The sequence below is a fragment of the Calliopsis andreniformis genome, chromosome 3 (genome assembly GCF_051401765.1).
Source record: "Calliopsis andreniformis isolate RMS-2024a chromosome 3, iyCalAndr_principal, whole genome shotgun sequence".
NCBI lineage: Eukaryota > Metazoa > Arthropoda > Insecta > Hymenoptera > Andrenidae > Calliopsis > Calliopsis andreniformis.
Window position 1 is genome coordinate 22,452,611 of NC_135064.1, and position 10,984 is coordinate 22,463,594.

At 38.9% G+C, this 10,984-nt stretch overlaps 1 protein-coding gene across 1 annotated transcript; it reads right to left on the reverse strand.

Annotated features, from left to right (window-relative positions):
- Window positions 1-1,170: 1,170 nt before the first annotated feature.
- Window positions 1,171-8,257, reverse strand: Vglut (Vesicular glutamate transporter). The gene is made up of 8 exons (XM_076393262.1): window positions 8,131-8,257; window positions 7,363-7,583; window positions 6,500-6,816; window positions 6,070-6,244; window positions 5,501-5,793; window positions 4,990-5,370; window positions 3,931-4,140; window positions 1,171-3,785 (listed from the first exon to the last, which is right to left on the reverse strand). Exons 1-8 carry the CDS (start codon window positions 8,202-8,204, stop codon window positions 3,531-3,533), a joined length of 1,926 nt encoding a protein of 641 aa, XP_076249377.1. The 5' UTR covers window positions 8,205-8,257; the 3' UTR covers window positions 1,171-3,530.
- Window positions 8,258-10,984: the final 2,727 nt, after the last annotated feature.

A 10,984-nucleotide genomic window follows, 5' to 3' on the forward strand; every position in this document is an offset into this window, starting at 1 on the left:
CTTATTACATCGATTTACCATTAAAACAATTCCAAGTACGAAAGGGTTAATACAAATGACACAATATCGTGTATGCACTCTATGCATATATATGCGTGCTATATGTATGCATAATTAGCTCAAAGCACGAACACAATCAAGAATACCTCTGTATAATGTTTAATCTTTTACTCGTCTCGTTTAGCGCATAGTATAATATTACCAGCCACGTATACACCCCATATATTTACGTATATATAATGTATACGTAATATGTCATATAATTTATAACATTCTAAAAAGGTATCGCGTGAATTGACTAACCTCGTCGATTCTTAGGCAACGAAAAGAAGGGCTACTCGAATCACGTTGGTACACAGTGTTCCCCCGTAATTTTATGATTCGACGGATAGATGCATACAGCGAACCATCGACCAATCATTTCTGAATTTATATCACGCATTTCGTTCAGCACCATTTTCTACTAATTCATTCTAGTGATAAATTCATAATATTTAGTTTTTCCTGAATAGGTTACAGATGACGTTAAAGTTTACGTTAACTTTGCTGTAATAAGAAAATATCTTTTATCATTATATAGACATTTCGGTATGAAGTCGTATAGATAGACTGTATTTATATTGTCAAAATTTTTAAGATTTTTCGAGCGCATACTCGTGGTAACATAATGCAAGGGGCGTGGGCAGATTTCTGTTTTATCAGCCATGTTAGATCACCCTATAGAAAGGACATTTTCGATAGTTGTTTTTTCCATTAATTTTATGAAATGTTTCTATTGCTCTAAATAAGATTAACTGAGGTTTACTTAACCTCAATTAAATTTCAATAAAAAATTCAATAAAAAATTTCAGAGATTTTAGTTTCTATTATCTTGTTCATTTGCATCTTTTCTATGTGCATCCTGTATATGTAGTAACTTTTTGTAATATTGTATTCCCTAAGTCCCTCTAATGAGACCTTTCCTTTTTGCTCGTTTTACGTAACCATGAAAACGATTGATCGACGTTCAGCCGTATTATGCACTATGTATATATAATATATATATTTCAAACGTGCGAATATATACATCTATATCATTTTACGATTCACCCGCGAAACAATACGATGAATTGGACACCTTGTTATCCTTGTGCACAATATTCTGCCTTTTAAATTGGCGTCAAACGAAAAGTCACCAGTAACATTCGTATGCAATAACGAAATATATATATATATATAATGTATATCTATATACGTTTGTACGTGTACATGTGTCCGTATGTGTGATCCTCTGTGAGCGAATATGTATATGTATAGTAGTAATAATAGTAATCATAATAAGAAATATAAACATCTAGGACAACGTGTGTAACGCGATGTGTTCCTAATTCTCGAAAAAGACATTCGAACTTTCATTTATATACTTTCATCAGATACGTACAGTAGAACTCAATGTATCCGAACCGTGACGTCAGGATCATGATATTGCACATAGCGTTTTAATTTTACAGGCCATTAATAGTCATAAAAACCTCGATCAACGTATTATTTAAAATAATCGAGAACGTAAATCGAGAATAATTTAATATTCTTTGCAGATTAGTGTATTTTTTCTATTTTTGCAATTCTAACCTCTCAATACCCTCACCCGTAGTATGTGCGGGCGTGGCCTATAGGTAGTCTTGCGCATGCGCATTTAAAGTGCAGACGCTATAACCTATAACTCTAGGAATATTTTTAAGTAAACAGTTAACTTACTTGTTAACTGTTCAAAAACTGTTTAACTTACAGTTTAACTATAAAACAAACCAGTGAGTCAATTTTATGGTAACAGATATTAATCGAGGTTTCTTCTAGTGTCGAATATAACACTAGAATTAAGTTATCTGATAGAGAGCTTAGATTATCATAGATCCCTTAGTCGGCACGCAAGGTGAGAATTCACTCGAAGGAATCAGGTCCCAACAAATAGAGCCCTACAGTACTTTAACGTCTTATCATACTAATACTTTCATTTTTATCACCTTCTTACGAATACTTTCATACGTTTCATGGATTCCGTTTCGAAACCCTTATATTTGCGATTACAATTTAAACTCGAAAGGCTTGCGATCCTCGTATATGATACTTACTTACACCTGGATTAAACGTGGATTAACGCCCTTCTCGTTATCTCGCCTGACCCACGGGGGCAGAAATTTTCCCACTCCATAAAATATTGACGTATTGATAATTAATTCGTTCTAGTCGTCGTACTATCTCAACATCTCTCTCTCCCACTCTTTCTCTCTTCGTATCTTCTTCTCTCTTTAACACTCGACGACTGGCATTCAGTGTTCAATATTAGTTTTCTTTATTGCTATATTTCTAGAGTTTTTTGCATCGTTCGATTCTGCCATTAAACGTAAAAAGGAGGAAATATATATATATATATATTTATGTATATTGTATATATAGAAATACCCAAAAGTTTCAGCGATCGTGCCGAACCATTTATTCCGCCACTGCTTCTTCCCAAACCTTCTCGTTATTGTCTTTGACTAAATAATTATTGTCATCGAAGGTTTGGCTGTTTATTATTGTCTGCTCAATGTTTCGTCAAATGCGATTCTCTTTTCGCTTTTGTCTACGAATTAGCAGCAACAGATTTATCGTCTTCTTAATTAGCTTCACGTTAGGCAACACCTGCTGCTATTTTTTTTTTGCGCAGTCATGCGATGACTTTTATCGCCATCAACATGTGAGCTCCAGGCTCGTAGAGTGAACGTTCGTTTTGAATCACTTCTTCGCGCGAATGTAGAGATTCGTTACATTGAATTTGTGATTGGGATTTTCTCTGATTTTTTGTATTCTTTTTTGTTTTGCTTTCATACGAGAGTTTTTTGAAAAACGTATCATTTATGTTTGATTTTTTCTTCAATTTTTATCATTTTATAGTTGCCTTCGCTTGTTTAAGTTTGTTTTGATTTTTGACTTTCATTGCTTATGGTCGTTGGAGAGACTTTCACAGTTTTGGATTCTTGTGCGTCGACTTACCAGCACTATACCCTGCACTCTTAGGTATTAAAATAAAAGAGAATTCTATTCTTTGTATTCTAGTGTAGAATAGAAAGCCAGAAACATTTTAGTAATGCAATCCAAAACACTCGAAACCGTCAAAGTATAATTTGATTTTCTCTTCCACCTCTGGTACTTCATTCCAACTGTATTATAATTTATTTAAACATTAATCCTTTTTCGTAAATTCCCTTTATCAACAACCCTATTCTATTCCTGAATACTAATAAAAACTTCTCATTTTTATAGATAGACTTCCTTTTCTCATCAAAATTTATATCCGAATTTCATTGAAAAATTAAGTTGATTAAGTTTCTCAACTTGAACAGTACTTTAACAATAAAAAAATGTCAAGTAGAAGAATAAATTTCCCCAAGTTCCCTCACTGGTTAGAAGTACCAGAGGCAGCCAAAAAAACGAACATAATCGACCAAGCCATCGGTCACAGTTAGAAAAAAGATATCCTTACGCGTCTGACGTTGATATCGATAAAGTTAGTTCCACTGCTGATTCTGCTGCATGACGTCGTGCGCGTAGTCGTCCGTCACTGGCGGCTGCACCATGGACGTGTTTATATCAGAGACGAAAGGATTCGTAGAATGGAAGGGGTTGTTGCTATTATTTTCTGTCGACCCGTAGTTTATCACGGGTCCTTTATCTCGTTGGACGTACGCGTTATCCCCGACAGGTTGCTGCTGCTCGTAATTATTCCAATCGTCGGTGGCATTTTCAGTCATGGATGGTTGTTTCTGTAACAGAAACAAAATTATTTTTTAGCAAAAAGATCTCCCATTTTTCTGGTAATTAGGAATGTACTAAATGTACTAAATGCTAGTTTTGTTTGCAAAGAAGAGTGACAATTTAGGATTAGTCTTTTAGATGAGAAATACGTACAATAAATTCAGACTGCATAGTGTTTGGCGGTGGTGGGACTGGTGGCTTTGTTTGGCCGAATTCATCCATGGCGTTCCAACTCTTCTGTTCTTCTACAGTAGGATCGGCCCATGGTTGCAATTCCCCGGAACAGAATATTCCGTAAAATGTCACCCCGAAGATATGTACACATGCAGCTATGATGAAAACGTTCTTCCAACTTTGGGCGTCCTACAGAATACAAAAAAATAAAAATGAATATTAAAAGCAGATATTAGAAACTGAGGGACTTATAAGAAAAACGACTCTTGTCAAGTTTTAACTTTCTTTAAAAAGTAAAAAATATTTTAACGTGCTTCTGGCCACTAAAATATATTCTCACTGAAAGAAATCTTAAAATTTGATAACTGTAATTTTTCTTACAAGTCCCTTAATTTTAAAGAGCGATTTTATGTTGTAAAATGAGACGAAAATCAAGAATAATAAAATTTCGTTTGGGGCTTCCTTTTGGAGTTATTAAATTGTTGGAATCACGCATAGGATGTGTCTGAAGCGAGGACTTACTCTTCTGACAGCGCACAGTAGTTTACGTCAGACGCATGCGTCTGACTGAGGCGGGGACTTATTCTACTAACGCCCCCTTGACTAACATGCTGTCGTGCATCGACAGTAGAACGAGTCCTCGCGTCAGACACATTTTGTGCATATTATCAATAATATTAATAACACTCGGAAAAGTGGATATTAAATCGGAGTATAACTTTAATGAAAAATTAACAAATTGTCTTAAACTTTTGACTCGTGATGCAAGGGTCAAGTTAGATCAACGATACTACAATATTTAGTTTATAATAGACTGGCGACTCGATTCCATCAAAGAGTTTACAGAGCCTGAGACACAATTTTCTGAAACCCATTTATTATATCTACCCCTGACTCATTTGTATCTCCTCAAAAAAATGGGAATGAAAAGAAAAGAAAAGAAATTATGTATACTGCAAGTTTATAAAAAAAAGATAAGTAGAGATTTGCGATGAGAAGATGCTCTCTACATTATGACATAGAAATTTTTCAAAGTACCTTCTTCTCCGTGATGTTATCCACGAAGAAAGGTACGAGAAGACCCGCTATCGTACCAATCCCATTCGACATTCCCATCAAGATACTAGCGTATCTAGGCGCAATGTCCAAATGGTTGACGTTGAAACCAGAAATTGCGAAGCCACTGCAGGCGACACCGATGGCTAACGCAACAGTCGCCGCTGTGCCATTCCTGTGCGTGGTCGCATTAGCTACTACCAGAAAGAAGAGCGCCTCCATGCCGAAACCACCGCAATTAAAGAGTTTCCTAACGTTGGTCGTCGATAATATTCCACGTTTACGAAGATGATCAGCTAGTAACCCTCCACAAGGCACGATCAGCGTCATCAGCAAGTGAGGGAGCGAACCAATCACTCCAGTCTGGAAAAACGACAAATCTGTCATACCTTTGGACATTCAGTTGTCTTTTTTCCCCTCTAAAATGCTATTCGTTCAGAAGAATGCAGTGCAAAGTGAAAAGAAAAAGGAAAAGACGTCATAAAGGACTTACTTCAACCAGAGGCATGCCAAACGACTCGTGCATGAATCGCGCCTGGAATAGCACCAACAGGTAGAAGTTCCAAGATCTGCAGAAGTTGGCCACGATGATAGCGTGCACTGGCATAGATGTCAAAAACTTACGCCACGGTGTTGTGGCGAACGTCGGCATGGGTATATTCGCTTGTCCTTGGCCCAGGGAGTCTTCGATGTAGCGGAGCTCGCGAGTCGAGATGCAGGGGTGCTTCGATGGCTTCTCAAAAGCTAACCATAGCCAAAAGCAGTACCAGACGAGACCACACATGCCTAAAATTTTGGATACATTCCATTATATGTATGCTAACACTCCTCTATACTATACGAGGGACTAGTCACTGCTAACATTATGGTACTGATACGGATTTTTAGTCTTAACAAGCTTGTTGCTACCTTTACTATTTCTATCTCTACTTTTCTCATTTGTTCTGGACGTGATACCAATTCCTTCCAATCTTAATTTTCATCGAAATTGTAAATTCTATATCTGTACAAGTTCGTCGAGATTCTAACGAGTAATAGATTTATAAGAATCCAGTATCTTACCATAGAAGTAAAATGACGCAGTCCACCCAAACCATTGACTCAAGTATCCCGAGAGCGGCATCCCTATGACCATGGCGGCGTAAGATCCACAAAACGCCAAGGTAGCCAAACGCGATCTCTCTAAAGGTGGAGCCCAATATTTCCAAATACCATGGCACGCTGGATACGTAACACCCTGGCCAAAAAAGGAATCAATCATTGAACAAACTATATAAAATGCAATATACAATATCGTCTCGGTACAAGATCGTTTTAGAAATTGCAAGAAACTCGTTTCTAAGATCAGCTAATGCTTCAGAAGCTTAACTTTATCCTATCAAAGCTGAGGATCAATCGAATCGAAAAAATAATTCCAAGAAAACGTGAATGTATCAAGCTTCTATCAAGACAACACAATATACTCCATCTCTAATTAAGTCTGCACTCTCACCTCCACCAACCCCTTCAACACCTGCACCATCATGTCGACGATTGGATCGACCTTCAGCGCACCAGGTACCAGCAGGTTCAAAAAGGAGGATACAGCGATTGCAGCGCCGAATATTTTGTTCGCGGGATAGAGAGACGCGAGGAACCCCCCTGGCACTTGGGTCACGAGGTAACCCCAGAAGAAGGAGGAATCGAGGGCGCTCTCGATGCCAACCGTCCAATTGAACATGAGAGTGTGGTTGTCGCCTTCGGTGCTGTTCTTCATGGCCAACTTCGCCATACCCATGTTACACCTCATACCGAACGATATGATAAATCCTGAAATATTTTTAGACACGTATTATTTATTTGGTGATGGCATTTGGCAAAGCAAGATGGCAGGGTGGTCAGAGGGAGGAGGACTGGGTCGCGTGGTGACCTCGGAATGACCTCGAAATGTTATTGAGCTCTATGTAAAAATCAATGAAGAGAAACTTCGCCACGTTACGCATGAAACTATGTGATACGTTTTGGAATGCGTTTACCGTCACATATAAGATATTTGGTAAAACTGAAAAAGTAGGGGGAGTCCTGGGGGAAGAAACTAGGTCTTTTGGTGACCTTAGAATGACCTCGAAATAACATTGAAATTAGCATAGAAGTCAGTGAAGTAATTTTTTGTAGTTCTACATTTTTTTTTAATCATTCAGAAAATTGATACGAAAATACATCTGGCATATATAGTTTTTTGATATTTAACAATGGGAATGGTCAAATTGAAATTGGTCCACGTGAAAAAGAACTCCAGATGAATTGTCACGATTCATAGGGGGTAGAGCTCAAAAGGGATAAAAAAGGATATGTTAGGATTTCTTTTGACTTTACCTAAACAGGCCAACGTGGCAATAGTATATCTTTTCGATAGGCAGGGACATTCAGGTTTGCAGTAAGTATCGATGTGACGTAATGGGGGCCTTTCGTGTTCCGGAAGTGATTCAAATGAGCCCTGTCTGCTATATCCTCTCTCGTCCTCGAACCCCCTGTTGTCTTTGCTACCCTCTCGGGGCATCTCAAATTCCTCGTAGCCAGCATTGCTTCTTCTGAATCTGAATTAATCAGAAATTCATATGTGACCATGTGAAAAACCATTCATACCCTTTTCCCTTAAATAATATGTCATCAATCCCTACTATAGGTATTTTAAAATTAAACTTTATCAAAAGGGTGAAGTGACACGAAAATTTAGCTAAATCTTTACAGTACAATATAGTAAGCTGGCTTTATTTGAAAAAAATTGAATCAAAGAGTTTTACCACATTTCATTTGGAAACTTAGGGATATCATTTGCAACTTCTGTTCTACTTTCGTGAAGAAAATTTGTCTCTCCCATTTTTCTACATACATATATCTTTTGACAGACAAATATTCATTAACTAATGTTAATTGTACTTAATTGCAAGATAGAATAATCCCTTCAAATGAAGTTAAAGTCTGATCACGATATCCCTTCCTGAAGACACGTTGAATAGAGCAATTATCCATTCACATATGGAGCATGTGCACGTAATCGTACGTACGATCAGATATAGGCGCGCTCGCTAAATATAGCCTTAAACGATTTTTCGTTTCTCGGTTGAGCATGCGTAACATTACCCAGCAAGTTTCTCCGTTGCTTTGGACTTGATGGAGTCGAAGGCCACGAGACTCGCCGCCGCGAATCCGGACATTTTCCAATTATTGGGGTTGCTTTCAGACTGCAAATGGTTCCTGGACGATCGGCAGCCCCTGAAGCAAACGAACCCTCTTAATCCATGGCAAACTTTGCTTCACTATTCCTCACAACTCTGTCCCACTTCTTTCTGAGTCTTCCCTTCACGTCATGAATTAATCATAAGGCAACAATAGTGACAAAATTTCTTTACACTTTGAGAATCACGTACCTCAGAAATTAGTGATAGTATAAATAATATTAACGAGACTCTGGTGGAGACAAAATCGAAGGAAAACTTCGTACGTAAAATAAATTAAGAAATTAAAGAAATAAGAATTGCTTTATTTATTTCACACGTTTTATAATTCACAAGATAGTCGCTGTAAGTAGAATACTTCTTGGCTGGACAGACATGCTTTAAACCACTGGAATTGTGGAAACTTTATCAGCAATGCCTTCTTTTTTTCTTCTTCTGCATTTCTAAGATTCTTTGAAGATTCCAGAGAGAATTAAAGATTCTAATATGATATGGAACTCGTTTGAATTAAAATCATAAGGTGTTCATCTCTAAACTCGAGGTACATGGAAGTGGGTGATGCCATAATTTTAGATTTTCCCGATGCTCCAGTCCAGTAGATAGGACAGAAGCTCGAGCCTTCCCTTCGCCTGTATTTTCTCCTTTAAACGCCAGTCACATTTATATCAGGACACTCGCTCCCTGCGTGGAGACTCTAGGGGAGCTCCGTAGCCAGGGGTGTTTATTTGGAGTGGTAGCCTTTACGATCGTAATCCTCGAACTCTCCTGGGAAAGTCTTCAAGGGGTAGAAAAATGCGAGAGGGGAACACGCTGGTTGTCCCACGGGCACATTTTTCACTTAAGCTCTAAGCTCTAGTTTCGCCAAAACGAGAACGCCGATATCACGCGTGTCACATCTAGAGTGTCGAACGTGAGATCTTGGAAATTAGAGGTTCTGTATTCCAGTGGGAGTAGGTTTCAAAAAATATTTGTGTCATCTCAAATGAAATTTTATGTTTCATGTTTTTCTTCTTCTTCAGAGGATTTTCTATTCGATTTTGAATTTTTCTGTAACAAGTGATGCCTGGATTTGGTCTTAGAAAATGGAGCAAACTGTGTTCGATTCTGGGTTGATGGAGAAATTGGGTGACTTATAGATTTAAAGGCGAGCAGGGTGGAAATCGCTAGCCAGATAAAAGGGACATATCGCGAGACAATGGCTTCAGGATACTAAAACGGCACGTGACAGACAAAAGACACAAAATGCACAGCACGTGTGCTAACGAATTGGGGTGGAACAGCGATGATGGAAATGGCTGATTTCACTTGTGCACTGGGGTTCGTAAGGGACACAAGCTTCAGCGAATTTTATTAGAGATATTTAAATATATCTGCCTTAGAAATATCAATTTTTGCAAAATTACTAACTGATTTTAAGGCAAATAGATTTTGTAAAAAGAAAGGCCATTATAATTAAAAAAATTGTAAAATGTTATGCAGATCAATGAAAATACACTTTTTCAATTTTGAAATTTAGGTTAAGAGGTCAGGACTCCTTTTAATGGAGATATTATCAAGTTTTTATTATTCAGAGGGTGTTCAGACCAGCTCCATGTGATCCGTTTCCTTCAGGGACACCAAAGTCACCCGAATTTCTATCCTAAATCCTCAGACACATATCCAGGGTCTCAAACATCCGCGTGACCGATATTAAAAACGATTCCCCACTATACGATTCTCTTGGAGCCACCATTTCCCAAATCGATCACATTCCAGAACCTTTCATCGACCTGTTCACTTTCACACAGGAATAAATCGCACGCACCAGGGTCCCTGCGATCCTCACTTCACCAAATAATTCCATCTGAATCACTTCCCATAAACGAGTCCTATAAAATTATAAAAAAAACCAAAACCACATCATCACAAGAAATTTCTCAAATCTGTGCCACAATATCCTCATCGACGTATTCCAGAACTTCCATCGAAGATACATAGTAGATATGTATCCATTTTCCATAAAAATTCCTTCAGAGAATTCCCTCCTCCATGTCCAAAATTTTCTTCACCTCAATTCCTCGTTCCACTGCAAACTCCATGCCTCCAACGCAGAACAAAATTTCTCGAGCCATCTCTGCCCATAATAACCCCATCGACAAACTCCAAAAAAAAAACTTCCATCACAGATACATAAGTCTATCCACTTCCCACAGAAATCCCTTCAAAGGACTTCCTTCTCCATCCCTCAGTTTTTCATTCCACTGTCATACCCGTGTATCCAACTCAAAAAAGAAATTCTCCAAAGCCTCGAAAAATTGAAAAACCATGGAACTCGATCCCACAACCATAGGTGAACAGTCCAAAAAAGAACTCCAAGGAATTGGACACGGAACTCACCAATAATTAAGTCCAGATATGGTTATCAGCGGAGCGAGTATCGGTAGCGCGCGGGGTACGCGACGGAGAACGTCGTCAACGTCGCCTGACGTCGTCGTCGACGGCGGTGGGTTCCGCGGCACCGCGAGCGGGGGCACCGTGAACTCGCCGCCTGGTCACGGCGTCCGCGCAGCCCGGCGTCGCGACGCCATTGGCCCCGCCACGCTGACGCATCGCTATCACTGGCCAATCGCGCCACCGCGTAACCTCCTTTGGATCGACCCCAGGCGGAGCATCGCGCCAGGGTTTTGCAACAACAAAACGTTACGCAGGAACAGGAGTCGTAACGGTATTAACGTTAACGTGAATCGCGCACGAAGCGACGCCTCGCGATCCTCGGGCTT

Coding starts and splice junctions, on each gene's coding strand:
- Vglut (XM_076393262.1), bottom strand. CDS start 8,204: ATGTCCGGATTCGCGGCGGCGAGTCTCGTGGCCTTCGACTCCATCAAG. Junction 6,817..7,362: donor TGCCACGTTGGCCTGTTTAG/GTAAAGTCAAAA, acceptor AAAATATTTCAG/GATTTATCATATCGTTCGGT. Junction 5,371..5,500: donor TTGGCATGCCTCTGGTTGAA/GTAAGTCCTTTA, acceptor TCGTTTTTCCAG/ACTGGAGTGATTGGTTCGCT.